The sequence below is a fragment of the Silene latifolia genome, chromosome X (assembly GCF_048544455.1).
Source record: "Silene latifolia isolate original U9 population chromosome X, ASM4854445v1, whole genome shotgun sequence".
Taxonomy (NCBI): domain Eukaryota; kingdom Viridiplantae; phylum Streptophyta; class Magnoliopsida; order Caryophyllales; family Caryophyllaceae; genus Silene; species Silene latifolia.
In genome coordinates this window covers 339,181,790-339,203,349 of record NC_133537.1, presented here as the reverse complement: position 1 = coordinate 339,203,349, position 21,560 = coordinate 339,181,790, and the positions used below count along the sequence as shown (strand labels likewise).

General features: G+C 34.8%; 2 protein-coding genes and 2 non-coding genes across 4 annotated transcripts; 1 reads left to right on the top strand and 3 right to left on the bottom strand.

Moving 5' to 3' along the window:
- Window positions 1-1,081: 1,081 nt before the first annotated feature.
- Window positions 1,082-1,993, top strand: LOC141621017 (uncharacterized). The gene has a single exon (XM_074437742.1). It carries the CDS (start codon window positions 1,094-1,096, stop codon window positions 1,991-1,993), a length of 900 nt encoding a protein of 299 aa, XP_074293843.1. The 5' UTR covers window positions 1,082-1,093.
- A 450-nt stretch (window positions 1,994-2,443) lies between these two features.
- LOC141619326 (F-box protein At2g32560-like) lies at window positions 2,444-6,511 on the bottom strand. The gene is made up of 5 exons (XM_074436354.1): window positions 5,002-6,511; window positions 4,842-4,921; window positions 4,557-4,735; window positions 3,755-3,829; window positions 2,444-2,838 (listed from the first exon to the last, which is right to left on the bottom strand). Exons 1-5 carry the CDS (start codon window positions 5,653-5,655, stop codon window positions 2,651-2,653), a joined length of 1,176 nt encoding a protein of 391 aa, XP_074292455.1. The 5' UTR covers window positions 5,656-6,511; the 3' UTR covers window positions 2,444-2,650.
- A 14,770-nt stretch (window positions 6,512-21,281) lies between these two features.
- On the bottom strand, window positions 21,282-21,353 carry TRNAP-UGG (transfer RNA proline (anticodon UGG)). The gene has a single exon. It is a non-coding gene; the product is annotated as a tRNA-Pro (tRNA).
- Window positions 21,354-21,478: 125 nt separating this feature from the next.
- TRNAP-UGG (transfer RNA proline (anticodon UGG)) lies at window positions 21,479-21,550 on the bottom strand. The gene has a single exon. It is a non-coding gene; the product is annotated as a tRNA-Pro (tRNA).
- Between the last annotated feature and the right edge of the window lie 10 nt (window positions 21,551-21,560).

Below are 21,560 nucleotides of genomic sequence, written 5' to 3'. Positions count from 1 at the left end.
GAGTTTGCTCCTGAAGTCCGCCTTTCTTTCTTGATTCCTTTGCTCCTTTGGAAGGCCTCTTTGGTGCGTTTCTTCAAGCCTATCCTTGGCTCTTCCTTGGACATTCCTCTTCTATCTATTGGCTTCTTGATCTCCACTTTGAACCGTGCTAAATGGCAAAGCACTCGGAATTGGTCAAACAATGTAAAAATCGTCACAAACCAACACTAAATGTTACCAAATGAGCTCAAATTAGTGCCAATATGTAGTAGAAATGGGAGCTCATCAGAATACCACCACAATAATTCTATTACCCATCAAATTAGGGCTTTATTCTAGGGAATTAGTGCTCCACTTACATATTTTGATATTACAAAATCTTTAGAGAAACGGTTTCTTAATAATGTTATTAAGAGACTTCTCACATAATAGGAGGAGTAAGTTATTTAATTTCTGTTTTTCATGTTATATTTCCTACTAAATTAGTGGAAGATGATCTCTCAAAAGACCTGTCGAATATTCAATGGTGTTTGTCGTACTTTCTTAAGTATGCTTAATTATTTTAATGGTTGCTTAATATAGCCTTTTTGGGTCAAATGATTGAATCACTAACCCCGGGATTTCTCTTAATAAATGTCATTTTGTACAACGGTTCAACACCATTTTTTATCTTTAATGCACAATTAGCTTAGACCACCTTTTTTTAATAGATTATCCAAAGGGATTATTCTCCCATTAATTAAGGAAACATGCTTTATTTGAATTCAAAGTCTCACATACACCAAATAAACCAACATCATGCAAATTATAATAACTTAATAAGCAAACCAGGCAAAATTAACTCGATCTGAATAATCAGACCCGACACCTGAATTGAAGACCTGAGCATGCCAGTTATCCGAATTGGCCTTAACCATTGTTGCAAACTGACTATTATCTATTTATCCCTAACAAACTTATAATAATAGATTCGAAACTGACTCGATCGGAACTGATCCGTCCCAAAACCAACCCGATTGACCAGTTTGCCCGTTCAAATAATAAGTGTCTCTATATATATATGTATGTTACATCTTTTTTGCCTAAGCAACAAAATCAACATTTTCTTCATAAAATGGAACTCAATTGCATCTCTCCAAACATTGATGATTTCTACTCTTACTATACAAGTGCACCAACAAGCCCTAGGAGATACAACCTAAATGGCTTTCTCTTCCTAAGCATGCCAACCAGCCCGACTCGAGATCCACACGGTCTCAATTTCGGGTCAAGAACACTCGATACAACCGGAGATTTTCTCAATTTGGTTGATAACTTCGAGTTTGAAGGGAGCAAGAGATTTTATCCTTACGACATTACACCGGAAAAAAGCCAAGAACTTACTATAGCCTATGCAGATGACCTATTCGTCGATGGAAAAATCCTACCCCTTAGGCCGCCTCCAGCGACCCAATACGAAAGACCCGAGAGAAAGAGCGGTCATTCCTCGACCGCCTCATCTCCCGGGACAAGAAGCTCATTGAAGAAGGTACCATTCTTGAGACAGAAGAGTTTGTGGAATGATGGGTATGATCCATTCACAAGTGCCTTGAACAAGGTCAAGCAAGAGAATAATGTCGTCGACACGGTCCAACTTCGACGGGCCAAGTCACTATCACCTCTAAGGTTAACCAACAAGCTTACCAAATCGGAAACGAACCCGAATGAATTCATGTGTCATATTGCTGCATGGAAAAAGGAGAATATAGAAAATTTTGAGTCTACACAATCTAGAAAACAGAGAATGAAGAAGTTTTTGCTGAAAAATTCATCTTTTGGAAAATCAGAAAAGAAAGAGCAAAATGTTCCTTTATTACTTAGAAAATTGCATTATTCTGTGAGATTTAGCAAAGTTACTCCTAAAACAATAGTTAGGATTTCAAAAGAAATGAAAAGTTTGATGAAACATAAAGCTAGGATTTTCTTTTGCTTAGCCAAAGGTTTAGGAACTAAATGTACAACAAAATTGAGCTAAAACCTGCTCCCTCCGTCCCAGTCATTTGTTTACTTTTTTTTTTCCTTTTTTTTTTTATCTTATGGGGCGTATTTTAATCAAAGGGAAACAATGATTGAGACAAAGAGAATATCATTGTGGCTCCCATGTTTGATCAACATAGCCATTCTTGTTTTTTCAGAAGTAATTCAATATAAGAATACGATTTTGTGATTTTGTCCCCATTTAACATTAGTGAGTAAATGATTTAATTTAAGATCGATATTTTTGCATAGTATACATTATTGGCAACTTTTTACAATACTCACATTCAGCTCAGTTGGTCAAAACATGGGTGAATTAGCCCGAGATTATGCTAAAAACTAGTGTAAGTTCTCGTCATCTAAAGAAAAACATTAAATCGATGGCAGTTACAGAAGAACCGAGTAAAATCATTGACAGTAACTAAAAAGATGTTGAACAAACATTAGATGAGACGGTAAAAGATACCGATGACTATGAATAAGGTTTATTATCTGTAGTAAATATTGTACATCAAATTGACTGGATTTTGCTAGTATGTAGTCATTTGCTACATCCTATATCTATCCATGAAAAAATAGGCGGAAAAACAGAGCCGTGGTAAAAAAAGACGGAAAAAAATGCCTGAATAAAGAGTGTAGCTCTCGATTAAGAACTTCATTCCAGAATTTCCCTAGGCCACAGTCTTTTCCAGGTAGCAATTTCGTTGTCTTTGTACACTTTTCTGATACCTCCATAAAATCCGTCAGTCTCGTTCCCTTCTTCTCTATGATCCTTCCTGTTGACGTTTGTCGTTCTCCATCTTGAGCCGGGTGTGTATTGGTTGAACTCGAGAACAACAGTGTCTGTTAACAACGAGACAAGAAAATCAAATCATAATTAGAGGGTGACAGCGCTATTAAAACCGTTAATCCTGTCGTTCTGTCACGCCCACTGACTGCATTTAGACGACGGGTATTTGATAATGAAATTTATAATGCAAGTAATAATGTGACAGACATAATAATCTGATGTCCGCCAAAGTGGGGATCCGATTCTATCACGGCCAACCAGAGAAGAGGGTAATACGGGTTCCTTTCATTGTGCTTTAATAACTGTTTAACCATTAAATATTGCCATGAAAGTTGGAACAAAACTTGTGACGAATGCCCGAAAAGAAAGGGGCACTCAAGCATCTCAGACAAGGACATTTTTTTAGGGACCAAATATGCAACAAGAAGACAGTCCATATGATTCTTGATCATGCGGAAGGTGAAATTATTGAGGCAGAACAACGATACTACCCCAATGTCTCCCACTTGTCGAGGAAAGGCGTGAATGGCATCGACTTCACAATAACAGCAGTGCAGATAGTTTAGTGAGTCATTTTTGTTTATTTCATCGTGTTCAGAGTACAAAAACGAGTATTTGACTCCATTTGAAATGGAACACGGAAAACAACATAGGATGCTTTAAGACTTTACCAAAGGCATTAACTCTCTAAACACAAAAATGAGTGTCAATCAGTGGCGGAGCCAGGATTCAAATTTAGGGGGGCGAACAAGTAATGATCTAAGGTACATTTGAAAAAAATTTGAAAAATTTAACTAAAAAACTCGAAAATTAGTTGATTATGTTTTCATGATTCGAAATGGGATTGTATAAAACTATGCAGGGAGAAAAATGCATATAGATACTGCATATAATTCATGTAGATGTTCTTAAGTATGATTCCTGCAGACTGCAGTTAATTAAATAAACAGTTTTAGTGAATCGTCTTACCACTATTTTTACAGCGGCAATAATTCTCATTCCTGTCACACGTCTCCAAGTGCCCAACAACGCCATACCACCAGCCTGCAGCGTATATATGCCAAAAACTTAGTCTATCGACTTAAAATTAAGGACTGCGGTTGAATACATTATATATGTATGCAATAAAAAGAAGAAACTCAGAACATTATCCAGTAAATGTGGTAACACTGTAACAGAATTTCAACTTAAAATTTAATTAGCAGGTATGCATAAGTGCATAACCAGCGGCTAAGGGGTCGCTGCTAGGGTAACCGCAATTGTTTTTGGTATTTTGAACAATTAACCAGTTTCAGTTTCAGAAATTCGCTCCCAAACTACAAAACCTGCAATTTTATTCCTAAATCCTCAGTTTCTAGCTCCACCACTTAACAGAACCATAACAGTGCCCCGGAAGACAGAACACACGCGCGCGCGCACACACACACTGGTTTTCTTGAAAGATATCTTTACTAGAAAAATATCATGTTTCTGTTAACGCGGTTTATGGTAAAAAGCCATCCGACACCCTTACAGTCTTACAGAGCAATTTGGGACACCAAGGTACTATAATTTGGGAGGATCAGGCCGATCAGCCCATTAAATTGCCTTCAGTAACTCGAAGGAGATTGCCCTAACTGTCGGTAGGGGATACTCCTGGTCGACACCAAAAAAAAAAAAAAAAAAAAACTAACGAAAGCGTCTACAGTTTAAGAACAGTCCAATTAGCAAAAAACTGACACAGAGTTCAAATTTATTACAGATTTAGATTTAGATTTAAACTGGAACATACCATAAGGAAATTCTTTATTCCTTCTCCATTGAATCTCTATGTGATCACCAGGGTGTAAATCATTTAAGCAATCAGAGACGTGAAGGTCATGAGGCGATGTTTCAACAGGAGCTACCCTAAGCCTTTCCCATTGAACCCCACTCTCTATCGCCACTGCCCTTCTTCCATGGGGTGGATACCTGAGATATTAAGCCAACTTTTTAGGCAAATTCATAACACAAGCACAACCCAATTCACATTTTTCAATTCTATATAAGTCGAATGAGTCCTGCACTTTAGAAGTACCTGGCGTGGAAGGTGTCGCTTTGGGAGTCGTAGCTCAACTCAGCGTCGTAGCAGGACAGCATAAAACCAACATGACCATTCTGCAAAATATAACATAAATCATCATTTCTGTTACAAAATAGGCCTTAAAATGATTTGGAGTCGGTTAATATGAACAAACCTCGCGGTTGTAAACCTGAGCAGGGAACCAAAACTTGCCACTCTCAAGAGCCAAATACCAGGACATAACAGAATCAACCAAAGGAGAACTGGTCACTTTACTAGGCTTGTCAAATTTCGACACGAACCACGACACAGGCAATAAATACTTCATAAAACCCTGAGTTTTCTTCCTATTTGAGTTACTCAAACTCTGTCTACTGGCAATAAAACATTGCCATTCTCGGTACGCTGCAGAACCTAAAACATCTCCCCATTTATACTTCATATGTCTTTCCCAAAGGTAATTACTGACACACCTACTCCTTAAGGAGGTACAAACACCCGACATGTTTCGCAACCCGACAGGAGAAAGCTTCTCAAGAATGCAATCCAATGCTAATTCAGGCAAATCTAATAGTGACAGAAACTGCTCATTTAGCTCAACATGCTCAACTTTTGAGCTAGAAGTGAAATCCTGTTTCATTGCTACAATACTACCAAAAATCCCTTTTTTGATGGATTTGCAAGAAGGAGATAAGGAGAAAGACATGTCTTTCCAAAAACAAAGGGGTAAAAGTCTCATATCATGTGTCCAAGGTGGTAGTGGTTTAAGAGGGAGTGAGTTTAGGAAGAAGATGAAAGATATAGTACCTGTTACTAAGAAGAAAAGCATTTTACACTACTTAATATATCAAAATCTTAAGGTATATAGGAGTATAAGGTAGGGTGTAGCCAAAGCAAAGAACCAAATTTGGTAAGAAAATACTAGTTAGCTATTACACGGGGAATAGCCAGCCCAAATACGTCTTCACGAAGAATAGTACGAAGCTCTGATGGTAGGAAGAACCAATTTTGGTAAAGCAATGATATTGTGAAAGAAGAGATTTATGAAATGTGGAATGTTTCTTCTTACAAAAATATACTACTACAAGTCTACAACTTCATGATTGGATTAAATGGGAAGAGGATCTTCATATCATCATCTTATGAAGATATGGATTTATATAACAACCCACTAAAAATCCCAAAGTGGACCCTACACTTCTTCTTCTTCCTACTCAAATCTAATCCAATCAAAATAAATGGTTTGTTTAAGGACACCTCACAAAATAAGTGTGTATAATGTGTATATATGTATATGTGTTAAGATTGGAAGACCAAAAAAGGACAGTGTTTGGTGGATATCACATCATATACACATCACATTCAACCAAGTTCACAGCCAAAAAAGAAGCTAAGTAATTAATTTTGGAGCTTCTCTTCTTGGGTCACCTTAAATAAATTTACTAAAGATTCAACCTTTACCTAAAAAGTTCAACAGATAATGATATTAAGATATACGGATACTATCGACCTTCTCTTTTCTAGCTTCTCCAACCTTCTCCTTTCACCTGTTAGTAAACAAGCATGAGAAGGTTGGATAGAAGATCGGAACGAGAAGGTCCTTAGCAAAAATCGTAAAGATAAAGTTCAAAAGTATGAATTATGTGGGCACAATAACAGAAATGAATGACTTCAATCATAGTACTATAAATCAATCATGGTATACTATATACTGTATATACAATATGGGTAAATTCTTCTTTTTGTTTCTGACACCTAGGATGTCCTAAACGTGAGGAGAAGTTGCAAGTATATATAACTATGTCTAGGTACAACTAATACAAAGATCCATATCTTGAGAAAACAACAAGTGGGAAAGTTTGCATTTCAATGCAACAAGATTATAATTCACTTTCTGTGCAAGAAAAGCCAATAAATGTGGCAATTTGAGATAATAAAAAGTCATAAACAAAGATGAAAGATCTAGGTAGTTGCAAGTAGTGGAACTAAATATTAGGTACACCAAACTCTTTTACAAGCAATTAAAGACCTCAATGATTTAAGTTTACAATCACTCAAATGACTATTCTACAATGATCTTCTACCATATTAACCCGCTTATAATTAGACCTGGTAAAGTTGACCGATTCTATAAGGTTGATCTAAGACCTAAAATTGACCTAAATTGACTCGAAATTGTATAAATTCAACATGACCTATCCGGCTATCCTACCTAAACTGGAGAGTAATATTAAAGACTAGATTTTTGAAGAATATTTTGGCACGGGGAAAGTGTGGGAGCTCATATCGGAATCTTGCCACAATATTCAAAAATTTCATGCATGGAACAAACCTCTCTTACCGGGTAACGGGGTAAGACGGTCATTTTATATATACAGTTATTTAATAGGACCGTCTCACACCATGAGACAATCTTATACACAATAATTACTGTCAAAACATGCATCAGAATCATCTTTTACATACTCATTAAGCTACCACTTTAACCAACATGGGGGTTTTCATTGGGGAATTTCAACAAACAATTGGTGGGCATATCAAAATGATTAAACGAAAACAAGTCAAAAAATGTAAGCAATTGGACACAGTATTCATTGCCTATTGGTTGATGTAACACCATGGGCGGTAATATTAAAACAATTAAACCTGTCATGGAATTTTTAGCCATTGTTTTCTGACTTTCTCCTTTACCCGTACAAGTTGCCCGGAAAATTCCGCCAAATTTTGGGGACCGTTACTATTTTTCCACACATACAAGCTCTTTTATTCTGTGGGGGAATAAGCTCTACACCAATAGTAGTAAGTTTGAGAGGGTTCTTTTATTGAAGGAATCATTTGGTAAGAGGATCGAATAATTGTAACAAAGCGTCTTGCTTGTGACGGGATAATCTCGTCACAAGTTTGTGACCTCTCATAAAAAGGGAGAGGGGATAAGGTGGAGATCCCTCATGTGCTTTCCACTCACCTTTCAATGGGCACCTTGTGAGAGGAAACGGTATCCGTCACAAGTTTGTGACGGATATCGCCCGTCTTCAATGAGATTTTGTGTAATTGTAAGGCGGTTTAAAACATAAGTAATGTTTGTTGGAGACGATTTGCAAACTTATGTAATTTTTCTACAAGTGTAAACCATTCTGTGTAGTTCGGAATCGAGTTGGATAAGAGTGTAGAATAATTGGGACGATAAAGTTCTCCCTCGTAAGTTTTAACACAGTTACATTTTCAGGCTTTCGGGCTTTGAACCGAAGACCGGGTTAAACTAGAACAACCTCTTCTTCTCCAGTTAATCTAAGTGCTCATGAGTATAATAATAATAATAATAATAATAATAATAATAATAATAATAATAATAATTGAATTGTACATTTTAAAAGTCGTTTCATGACTTACAGTGACACTGAGCTGAAGACTATTTACGCAATATAAAAATGTACAAAGTACAATAGTCTATTTTCTCATTCCCTCCAAATCATTTAACTACCCAATCGATCACCACAGTGTAGGAGAATCTTCTCCACTGAAAGCAAGCTTGTTCGGCTCGATCTTTCCCTTTAATTTCTACGCTCCTGTGGCGTAAGTGCACCTGGTTCGTCTCGTTGGCCTATAGAAATTGCTATTGCTGATGACTTGGACGGAGTTGCTCGTGGCCAATCTACCTTATTTCACCAGCATGCGTTTGTCACCACTCGTATCTTTAATGATATGGTGGTGTTAGTTCTATTAGGATTATGTTTTGCTTTTATTTTAAATAAATTTGGATGTAACTATGGTTCTATAAACCAAAACAATATGTAATTACGTCTTTTTCCAACTGTTATAAAAAAAATTTGAAGACTATAGATTTTATCAATTACTTATTCCATTCTAATTATTTACTTATTTATAACCTTCTACGGAATATTAAAATCATTCTCACATAAAATAAAAACAATATTGTAATTGAAGAAATACTCTACTCTTACAAAGATTCGAATTCGAATTTAAGAAGCATATGAAATCTGTAGCTCAACTTGTACTTAGACCACTAGCTTATGGCCATAGCCCCATAGGGTAGACAAGCGGCAATATTATTTAATATTTACTCTTTATAATCTCCTATAACGTTAAAATCGTTATTGTGATGCATCAACTTGTTTTTGAAAAGAAAATCACGAGTATAAACTTGTGATAGATTAAATGTTTACCCTCTTTATACTTGGTATATGTTTTTTTTTAATGAGTGAAAGGGATGAACCTAGGAGACCTACAGCAACGAGTAGGGTCTCACACAAGTTTATAAAGAAATAACAGAAAAGGAAAAACAAAACAAGGCAAACTATCCATCCAGTAACATATGTTAGTATGTTACATATAATTAGGGGCGGATCTAAAACCTCACCGATAAGAGTTTGATTCTAGTATATTAGTGTTATGTTATCTCTAAGCTAAAATAACACACATGTACCACCAATATACTATTAGTGTTATATTTTTCCAGTAGGGATGAGCCTCCACTGAAAACGCCGTTACATATAGTTTAACCGATAAGTCATTGCCTCATTGGTGTATTATTGATGACCTGCAAAAAATACATAAGTTATTTCCATGTGATTAATTTTCAAGGACATCGTAATTTTTTGTAGACTAAAAGCATATCATAAGAAATTTCTTAAACTAGGAATGTTGGATTATTATTAGTCTTGATGATCCACTTATCTAAAGATTAGTTAAATAATTAACAAGTAACAACCTTGCTTTTTCTAACATTAATACATGATTTCTCCTAAATGGGTCGGATTTAGAGAAAGACGTGTGTCAACACTAACATCTTCTTTAATAGAAAGTCACAACCAAACAAATTATTGAATAAGATCATCTTAATATGAAAAACGGTTTATTAATTACCTATATTTTCATTTATTAAATAAATCATAAATATCATATATTATATTAAAACAACAACCGGTTGCCTCTTCAATTGCCACGTGTCATTCCCTCTCCATTTGCCACGTGTCCACCCCTCAAAATAAGGCTATATATTTCCATTTTCATATTTTCTTAAACTTAAATAAAATACGATGACAATTACTGATCGCTAACCATAATACGGAGAAATTAGAGAAAGATTTAACACATGATTATATTAATAAAATATGATGACAATTACTGATCCTTACCCATAATACGGAGAAATTAGAGAAAGATTTAGCATGATTATAACAATAAAATATGATGATAATTACTGATCCTTACCCATAATACCGAGAAATTAGAGAAAGATTTAGCACATGATTATAGTAATAAAATATGATGACAATTAATATTCCTTACCCATAATAGGGGAAAATTAGAGAAAGATTTAGCAACTTTATAGCAATAAAATATTATGACAATTATTGATCCTTACCCATAATACCGGGAAATTAGAGAAAGATTTAGCATGATTATAGCAATAAAATATATTTACAATTAGTGATTCTTAATCGCCTTTAAATTTACATGTACTTTATAACAATTATATTGATTGACTTAAAAAAAAGGAATCTTATCATATTAAAATTTAAATGAAATAAAAAAAAACCTTGACTTTTTCAAAGAACTTTGGGTAGAAGATATTTTACGTTAGTTATATTTCAATAATGTAAGATTTCCTTTTAAAGCATAGCTTAATCACCAATTACACCTACCTCATTTACGGCAATTAACGAGATGATATGGGAAGAACAGTTAATTTTAAATCTAATTAAGGAATCAATATTAACTTTGAAAATTGCCTAAAACCATTTTACATTAATCGTAATATACTAAGATTAAGCAGATTCTCTATTTCACCAAATATCTTCTTAAAATGTAAATTTTATGCAACTGATTCTATGATTATGGCACAAAATATAGTCCAAATATGGACCAGTGGCTATGGTGTTAAGATAATAATCGTAATTAGTGTATTTTAGCAAATAATTTCTTTTGATTGATAAAATTATGGTGTTAGTAGTACGTCTTTAGATGATGTAGATGTCATAGTTAGAGATCGTTTCTATTTTCGATAGCTTTTACGGGTTTTACTGGGCGGTAATGAAGTTTAAAATAAATGAAAAAGTGATGAAATGATGGAGTGAAGGTGAGATAATATATGGTTTTTAAATTTTACAACACAACCAAATTAGAATCCTAGAGAGATCTACTCTTTTTCCATATCTACACTAATGTTTTTCATCTCTTTATGTGTCAAAAGCTTTAATTCATCTTTGGATTATTATGCGATTATAACCCACCGGCCTAAACTAATCATCATCATTAAGAAAGATGGCTTAAAATGAAGCGTAAAATATGAGTCAACTTTTGCAACCATAGTTAATGTGTTTGAGCACTAAGAATGTGTTTGAATCTGTATGTTAATGAAGGTCAGCTAATAATAGTAAGTTGTTGAGCACTAGAATGTGTGAATTAACCCCAGAATTAAGTTATTATGATATTATCCAACACTATAATAGAAGTATCATTCATGTTAAACTCGGAATGATTGCACCAGTTTATCAAAATTTCATCAAATATATAAGTGTGTTTTTTGCCTACCTTTTAAAAGTGTTTTTGGGCTTAAAAACAATTTTTGGCCAACACATCATTACTTAAAAGCCAAAAAAAAAAATCTCAAAAGCCAAAAACCATCTTTTTGCCCATAAAAATAGAAGCAGCAATTTAGTGCTTCTGCTTTTGAAAAATGCTTTTAGAAAATTAAGCTTGAAAAACAAAAATTTATTTTCCTCAAGTTAGGCCAAACATGCTCTAAAAATCTTGGTCTTTACAAAATTTGCATATCAAGGGAAGCGTTCATGTTTTTGCCATATTTAACATTTTTCGAATAGCCATCTCCACCTTTAACGTTCATTTTAATTTTTCTCACTTTTAAATTTATTTACATAAAAGCATTTTTGTAGATGGGTTAAAATTATTAGCAGATGGGGGATCCGAATTGCATGTATGCTGGACATGGAGCCTGTGACTAAGCACTTCAGGACAACACTTCATTGGCTTGAGATAGTGTCGGAAGGGAGGATATTATGGAAAATTTGACGATTATAGTAGCGTGGTGGTTATTAAAGCTTCCATGGTTGAATATTGAAGGGAACAAAATTTGTTTATGGGTAAGGGTACGTGATACATCATACATGCAATTCATACTCTTCACCAATATTAAGGGCTTAACAAGTTTTACTTAACCGTTATGACTTACAAATTATAGCAGAGGGTGAAATACCATTATCTAAAAAAAGTGTTGGTTTAAATAGCTTTACACAAACGTCGTGAGTTACGTCGGTTATAAATGAGGAGCCTGTTATAAATGAGAATTTGTGTATGGGCTCATTAATAGATGTACATGGGTAATCAAGGTACATGAATTTTGTCAAACAAGGTTAAAGAGACAAAAACTAAGCTACTTGATGAGTTGAGATCACCTATCCCACTTTTGTGTCTCATCTCGTGTCCCATTGTTTTTATTTTGTGACACATCATTATTCATATGATAAGATTGATAGCAAATTCTCTTTGACTAATGATGTGTCACAAGGTAAGTATAATGGGACACAAGATGTGACACAAAATGGGATAGAGAATCCGCTCTCCTAATTGATAGACAAAGACCCTACATTAGCGTTCTTTGAAATTTTAAGTGAGTCATATGGGAATATACGCTATAAGATGAGGCTTGAGATTATTTGAGTATTGACTTTTAACCGCAATTCCAAAGATATCCGAATTAGATGAAAATAAAAGGGCGAATAAACATCTAATAAGAACGACGGGTAGACTGAGTACAAACTATACAAGTGTCCGTAAAAAAACTCATCGTGTAATACATAATTACATCTCTTTATAACCCTGCACTACTTTCATTATTTGTCTAAAATTGAAATTGAAATTGGACGATCGATAATTGATTGAGTTTAGGTTAGATGAAATATTATTTACGCGGTGACGCTCATCCATCACAGCGGTAACTACATATAGAGAATTTTGTGTACATATATAGAGAATATATCAAATACTGTAAATATTTGCATGGAGGATCTGAAATCTAAAGTAATTAATTATAGAGTTGTAAATAACTAACCGGTTTTTCTACTGTGTGCCTTAAGGGCACATGCTCAGAAATTAATTAGAAAAAGATTTACAAGATTATTGCAATGTAACTCTCAAACAATATATATAAGTTGCTAAGTTTTTATATGTCTTGAGTTGGCTGTATTTCCTCTTATCGTACAATAATTTTTCTTAATATTAGTGCCCATTCATATGTGTTTTCTAATGAATAAGGTGAAGTACAATATATAACATAAAATAAATCAATTTTTTAAAATACCCCTTAATGACAAAGTTTGTTAGCCGCCCGTGCAGTGCACGGGTTCAAAGACTAGTTTTTATATATATTTCGCCAATTCAAAGTATGATGTCGATTCTTGCAGCAATATATTTTATTCATTTTTAGAACTATCGCCAAATTTACTAATTAGTACTAAAAAATACTCCCTCTCAGTCACTATATTGTTCCCATTTGATATGGGCACAATACTTAAGGAAAAGTATTAAAATAGGAGTAAAAGAGTTGTGTGAGGTTGGTGGTAGGAGAGAAGGATGAATTATTAGTAGTTAAATAAAGAATTGTGGGGTCAAAACATAAAGGAAACTAATAAAATAGGAGTAAAAGAGTTGTGTGGGGTTTGGTGATAGGAGAGAGGAATGAATAAAATAAGAGTAAAAGTTACTAAAAATAGAAAGGGTAACATTAGTTGAATAATCCGTTTCGGGAAAGAGGGACCATTATAGTGACTGGGAGGGAGTATAATATATTATTGTAAGAATTGGAATCACACTATCATGACTTCATGAGTATAATCGGAGTAATTGTAAGAATCGGAATAATATGACAGAGTAAGATTCCGATTGTCAAGAATCACACCATCATGACTTCATGAGAACCAAATGGGTTTGGTGTAGTGGTTGCTCACTTCATCCCTTAACCATGAGGTCAGGGGTTCGATCCCTGCCTATGGGAATGGAGCAAACTCTTTGGCCATCCGTTTACCTCTTCGTGAGAGCACCCGCGGCGAGGGGATTATACACTGTTGTCGACGGTGGACACCCCGATTTACACCAAAAAATGACTTCATGAGTATATTATTTATTTTTTTGATGAATTATCTACTTGAATAGACTTCTATTATACTCATGAAGTCATGATAGTGTGACGATGGTAACACTAACACTTTACTTTTCTTCTTGACAAACTTAGTGGAAGAGGCGGTAATATATATATGGACTGATGTATAAACAGTTGTATAACTGTTAGTTAATTAAGTTAGTTATAGGTTGTTACAAGCTGACATCAGCATTAGTTATAAGTCGGTTTATGTAGCCTATAAATAGAAGCTAATCACAATCATTGTAACATAAGTTTTTAATCAATAATATCTTCAATTCACTTTGTTCATCACTTCTGTATTACATCTTCATATGGTATCAGGAGAAGTTTCTGATCCTGGTCATTCATCTGATTCTTGACATAACAGATCAAGAAATCAATATTTTTCGCTTCCGCATTCATCAAAATATTAAAATTGTTACTGTATCTTCATCATCTACATCACATCTTCTTCTTTTTCTTAAAATTTACTTACAAATCACATCATAATGCCTGAGAATTCATCTCCACGCACCTCCAGTTACGACTATTTTGAAGATCCCTTGTTCCTATCTACATCAGATCAACCCAATGCAACTTTGGCTTCATTTCTGTTTGAAGGTCACGATTTCTTGGGGTGGAAACAAGAAGTATACATGTCCTTGACCTCCAAAAATAAAGATGGTTTCTTGGATGGTACATGTGCCAAACCACCTGTCACTGATAAAAAGTACAAGCAGTGGTTTCGGTCTGATTTAATGGTCACTAAGTGGATACTTAATTCACTTGATAAATCTATCAGAGAAAATCTGAAATTCGTTAAGTCTGCAGAAGAGCTGTGGGCAGAATTGGTTGAGAGGTATGGTACTGCAAATGCAATTGAGATCTATCAGCTCAAGAAAGACTTGGGAGCAGTCAGTCAAGAAAATTTATCACTTGTGGATTATTACAGTAAGATGAAGCTACTCTGGGAGACTCTTGATAGTGTAGATCCTGTCCCTACATGCAGTTGTGGTAAAATTGATCTCTGTTCTTGCACTTTGATCAAGAGGATTCTTACTAGAGAGAATAATGGCAAACTGATTCAATTTCTCATGGGGTTAAACAAGGGTTATGATAATGTTAGGACACAGATATTATCAATGGAGCCCTTGCCTACAATGAACAAGGTGTTGGGACTCTTACAAAAGATCGAGAGGCAAAAGCAGATTACAGATGGTGTTGAGGTTTTGTCTGAAGTGACTGCTTATGCTGCTGGTGTTCAAGAAGATACTCAGCATACTGGTTTCAAGAAAGCTAAAGTTGGTAATCAATCATCTGGGAATTCAAGATTTTGTACTCGCTGTAATGTTAGTACTCATAATACCAGTGACTGTTTTTGGCTCAATAAGTGTCCTCATTGTGGAAAGCATGGACACAAGCCTTCTAATTGTTTCAATGTTCGGGGTTTTCCTAATGACAGAAACAATAAGGGTAAAGGGAGAGGTGGATATGGTAACAAATCAAATTCTCAGAGATCTAATGCTAAGCAGACTGCTAATAATGTTGATATCTTGGACGTGGATTCTCCTCTTGATGATTCTGATCAACAGAGTGGGTTTCAGAATGGTGCTTCTTCTCTGGATTCTAGCATGATTGATGGTTTAGTAACTTCTGTAATTGATCAAGTCATGAAGAGAATTGCTTCAGAAAATTCCCAGATATCTCACTCCAATTTTGCAGGTATGGTGTCTACCTTTTCTCAAGTAAATTCTGTTAATTCTCTCAAGCATTTTCATGATTGGATCATTGATACCGGTGCTTCTGATCATATGACTTTTAATGTGCATCTTTTACATGATTTAGTTGTTCTTCCTAAACCTATCTTTGTTGGTTTGCCTGATGGAACTTTTAAGAAGGTTGACAGAATGGGAAAAGTACAGCTAACTCATAATATTGTTCTTACTGATGTTTTTCTTGTGCCTGGTTTTAAACAAAATCTTTTATCTGTACCTAAACTAATTGATTCTGCTAAAATTTATGCTGTCTTTTATCCTAAACATTGTGTTTTTCAGGACATTTCCACTAAGAATGTCATAGGCTCAGGCAAGAGAGTTGGTGATCTCTACAGATTTCAGTCTTTTGATGTTGCTGGTTTAGTTGATAAAGTTTTCTATGTTGTTCAAAATAAATTGCAGAATAAGAGAGTAGTGCCTGATCATTTTAGTCATACTGCCTTAAATACTTGTAATACAGCTCATGCTCAATTGTTGCATGCCAGACTGGGGCATATTGCTTTTGATAGACTGAAATATGTACATAGTATAAATGAATCAATAAAATCAAATTCTTTTTGTGAAACCTGTGTTCTGGCCAAGCATCATCAATCTTCTTTTTCTAGGAGTTCTTCTAGGGCTTCTACATTGTTTGAGTTATTGCATTTAGATGTATGGGGACAGTATAGAATTCCTGCATTAGGAGGAGCTAGATATTTTTTAACTCTGCTTGATGATTTTTCACGAAATACTTGGACAATTTTATTCCACACAAAGGATCAAGTTCCTGCATTGCTTCAAAATTTTCTAAATTATGCTCAAAATCAATTTGGGAAGTCTGTTAAGACCATTAGAAGTGATAATGGTACTGAGTTTGTTCAAGAATCTTGTGATGATATGTTCAAAGAAAGAGGTATAATTCATCAAAAGAGTATTGTGGGAAGACCACAACAGAATGGCCGTGTAGAAAGGAAGCATAGGCACCTCCTGGACACGGCTAGAGCTCTAAGACTGTATGCTGGTCTCCCTATTAAATTTTGGGGATATTGTATTCTGACAGCAACACATTTAATAAATTTAATGCCATCACCTGTTATAGATATGAAAACCCCTTATGAGCTCATTTTTAATAAGTTACCTGATTTAAGTATGTTGAGAGTTTTTGGGTGTGTTGCATATGCAACCATGCCACCAACTTTCAGAGATAAATTTGGAAATAGGGCCAGGAAATGCTTGTTTCTTGGTTATCCTAATCATGTTAAGGGTTACAGACTTTATGATCTGCACACCCATAAGATTTTCATCAGTAGAGATGTCTTGTTCAAAGAAGAAATTTTTCCTTTCAAGGAAGCTGTTAGTCCACCAAATGGACAGAGTTCTGTAGTAAATCCTGCAGATTCCACAGTCATTGTTCCTGTGCAAACTGCACCAATTGATACAAGTATGCAGACTGCTTCACCTAATACTGGTGCACATCCTAATATTCCTGAGAATGAGGATCCTGTTGTCAATCCAACACCAGAAATTCCTTCTACATTGTCTCCTAGAGTTTTGGATACTGGACCACAAGTCAGGAAGTCAATTAGGCCAAGGCAAGTTTCTACCTGGCTAAAAGACTTTCAATGTACACAAAAGTTACCAGTTCAGCACTCGACTTCATCAGCATCCCAGTTATTTCATGCCTCAATTCTTCAGAATTTAGAGGAGTTTGATGCATCTTATGTAGCATCCATGGCTACAGTATTTCAAGAATATGAGCCTTATAATTATAAGGAGGCTAAGGATGATAGTAGGTGGGTAGAAGCAATGAATAAGGAAATTCAAGCTTTAGAAGACAATGAGACATGGGAAGTGGTTAGGTTGCCAGCTGATAAGAAACCAATAGGTTCAAAATGGGTATATAAAATAAAATATAAACCTGATGGGAATGTTGAGAGATTTAAAGCTAGGCTTGTTGCAAAGGGTTTTACACAAGTCAAAGACAAGGACTATACTCACACATTCTCACCTGTTGCTAAGTTTACTACAGTTAGGACATTACTTGCCCTAGCTGCTGCTAAAGGATGGCCCTTGCACCAATTGGACATTAATAATGCTTTTTTGCATGGGTTCCTTGATGAGGATATTTACATGAGGGCACCTGAGGGATATCAGGTACCTCCTGGTCATTACTGTAAGCTTAAAAGGTCACTGTATGGCCTTAAACAGGCCTCCAGACAGTGGAACATAGAGTTAACAAGATATTTGCAGAGTATTGGATTTGAGCAATCCAAGCATGACTATTCTCTTTTTACAAGGTTTGAGGATAGCAGTAAGACTTTTACAGTTGCTCTTATATATGTTGATGATGTTCTTCTCACTGGCACATCAGAAAAAGCTATCCAAAAGATAAAGGAGGGGTTGCATTCAGCATTCACTATCAAAGATTTAGGAGCAATCAGATATTTCTTAGGATTGGAAATATCAAGAAATCAAACTGGATTATTAATCAACCAGAGAAAGTATATTTTAGATATTTTAAAAGATCTAAAGATGGAGAATTGTGCTCCTGTATTATTTCCTATGCAAAGAGGTCTTAAGCTCTCAATAGACACTGGTGATCTGATGGAACAACCTGATCAATACAGGCGATTAGTTGGTAGGTTGCTCTATTTGAACATGACCAGACCTGATATTTCGTATGCTGTGCAGCATCTGAGTCAGTTCCTAAGTACACCTAGAGCACCCCACATGGCAGCAGCTTTACATGTGGTAAAGTATCTGAAGACAACTATTAACACAGGGTTATTTTATAGTTCAGATTCAGACTTAGCATTATCAGCTTATAGTGATGCAGACTGGGGGCAGTGTGCTTTCAGTTGTAGATCGCTCAGTGGGTACTGTATTTTTCTTGGCAAGGCTCTTGTATCATGGAAAACTAAGAAGCAACCTACTGTGAGTAAGAGTTCTGCAGAATCCGAGTACAGGTCCATGTCTTATACTACATCTGAGTTAGTTTGGTTAGAAAGAATTCTCGCTGATTTGAGAGTGCAAGTGCCAAAACCTATACCCTTAATGTGTGACAATAAGGCCGCACAACATATTGCTCTCAATCCAGTATTTCATGAAAGGACCAAACATCTGAGTATCGACTGTCACTTTGTGAGAGATAAGCAACAAGCAGGATTTCTCAAGACTCATCACGTACAATCCAAGCTCCAATTAGCTGATTTAATGACAAAACCATTAGGAGCTGATCAACACAAGTTTTTCTCTCTCAAGCTAGGACTTAAATTTTCAGAAAGTCCAGCTTGAAGGGGGGCTATGGACTGATGTATAAACAGTTGTATAACTGTTAGTTAATTAAGTTAGTTATAGGTTGTTACAAGCTGACATCAGCATTAGTTATAAGTCGGTTTATGTAGCCTATAAATAGAAGCTAATCACAATCATTGTAACATAAGTTTTTAATCAATAATATCTTCAATTCACTTTGTTCATCACTTCTGTATTACATCTTCATAATATAATACTCCGTAATGAATTACTTTAAAATACAATTTTGTAGATTAAGGCCCTCGTGCAATTCTTATTCAACTTTCTCATGTTCCATAGGTTACGTTTACTACTGAACGGGTCTTAGTCTTGTAGTTAAGAGGACACGATAATAGGTTACGGAATTGATTTCCCCTTCCTCATATATTCTCATTTGACCAAAAAAGGGTTAATTTACTAAAAAGAACATAGGTTGTGGAGCTCAAGTCTCGCTATTTGATGATCTTAAATAAAACCGAGATTAAAGGAATATGGAACGATTTTTGTTTATAAATTAGACAAATAATTTGACGACGTTAACCTTATACAAAATTCTGTATATTATCAGATCAAACTTAGTTTTATACTATTCACAAATAATAAAAAAGACAAATAAATAATTGGGAAAAAAAAAAGAATACTAAATTTTATGAGTAATTTGACTTCACACACAACATATACATTAAAATTCAATATGGAACTTATAACATACTACTCCCTCCGTCCCGGTCATTTGTTGTCCTTTTCCATTTTGGGGTGTCTCAGTCATTTGTTGTCCTTTCTATTTTAAGATTGGATTTGATGAGTAATTTGATCATTCCCACTCAATTTATTCCACTTGTCATTTAGTCATTGGCCCCCTCCCATTTCCTTGGTCTTTGTGCCAAAACCAAAGGACAACAAATGACCGGGACGGAGGGAGTATAATGCACCAAAGTTATACTCGTGAGATTTATCGAAAAGCCACAAATTATAAAGTAAGACGGTCTCATACGATGAGACGGTCCACTTTTATATATAAAAAAAAGCTATTTATTTATTACTAATACATGAGTTGCTATATAATGGGACGAAAACAGTCTCATACAATGATACAATACTTATCGTTAAAAGAATTAGGAATATAACTATATAAGCAATTAAGCATATTCCTAATTCCTAGTTTCTAGTCATTTCAAACCTTATGAAAGATAATTGTATGAATTAATATCATGTTCCCTAAAGTTTAAGCACCCCTTGCTATCATAACAATCAACTTGTATTAAAATTGGACCAATTGTTCATTTGCTTGCAAATTTGAGGTCCACAATTTTGTCTTGTGATTAGATCTTGTTTGGTTATCTGTCAAATTGATATGGGTTTTGGACCATTTTTAAATTAGGCCTATTGTTTTCATTTACTAAACATACTTTAACTAATTATGTGAGGGATGTGTTTTGGCTTTAGAGCTTTAATTGTATAACCACCTTTATGCTTAAACTAACAATAAAAAACATGATTTAGATATATGTGTTTGTCTTTGGTGGAACATGTGGTATACAATTTAATTACATGAAATTTATGTTAAATCAACTAGATATCTCCTAAAACTGAGAGATTAGATAAAGTCTCATAAAAAAAGTAACCCTCCAAAATACACTAATTTAAATAAAGAAATAAAAGAGAATTTGGGTCAGCTAGTTATTATCCTACATCAATACTTAGATATTACACCATATAGTTTAATGAGAATCGTCTTATCCAACCTAAAAACAATGAAACGGATTCAATGCTATAACTGTATTGTTATTGATTGACATTTCGCAAAGTGAGACAACGCCAAGAATCTGGATCAATTAGTTACTAATATTGTATCAATATACTGAGCTATTACACCGTAGTTTTTTTAATAAAGACTTACATAGCCTAAAAACAACGAAACAAATTTAATACAATAACCATATTATTATCGGTTAGCCTTTCTTAAAGTGAGACACACTTTCGACAATACAGTGTAGTTTAATAAAAACCGCCTTACACAATCCAATATACAGTAATAAAGACTTACATAGCCTAAAAACAACGAAACAAATTTAATACAATAACCATATTATTATCGGTTAGCCTTTCTTAAAGTGAGACACACTTTCGACAATACAGTGTAGTTTAATAAAAACCGCCTTACACAATCCAATATACAGTAATAATCAGACTGTTATCGATTGGGTTCCGCTAACGAAAGTGTCAAAAAACATAAAAATAAATAATGGGGCATTCCGAGAATCGAACTCGGGACCTCTCGCACCCAAAGCGAGAATCATACCACTAGACCAAATGCCCATTTGCTTGTTAAATTAAAAATAATATTAAAGATTCCCTACGACCATGAATAGTGCCAAAAAACAAGATTATTATCGATTGGGTTCCACTAACTAAAGTGTCAAAAAACATAAAAAGTAAATAAAGGGGCATTCCGAGAATCGAACTCGGGACCTCTCGCACCCAAAGCGAGAATCATACCACTAGACCAAATGCCCACTTGCTTTT

Excerpts from the sequence above, each read along its gene's own strand:
- LOC141619326 (XM_074436354.1), bottom strand. The coding sequence starts at position 5,655 with ATGCTTTTCTTCTTAGTAACAGGTACTATATCTTTCATCTTCTTCCTA. Across the intron at positions 4,922-5,001 it reads CTCAGGTTTACAACCGCGAG|AATGGTCATGTTGGTTTTAT; the intron begins GTTTGTTCATAT and ends TATATTTTGCAG. Across the intron at positions 2,839-3,754 it reads TTGCCGCTGTAAAAATAGTG|ACACTGTTGTTCTCGAGTTC; the intron begins GTAAGACGATTC and ends CGTTGTTAACAG.
- LOC141621017 (XM_074437742.1), top strand. The coding sequence starts at position 1,094 with ATGGAACTCAATTGCATCTCTCCAAACATTGATGATTTCTACTCTTAC.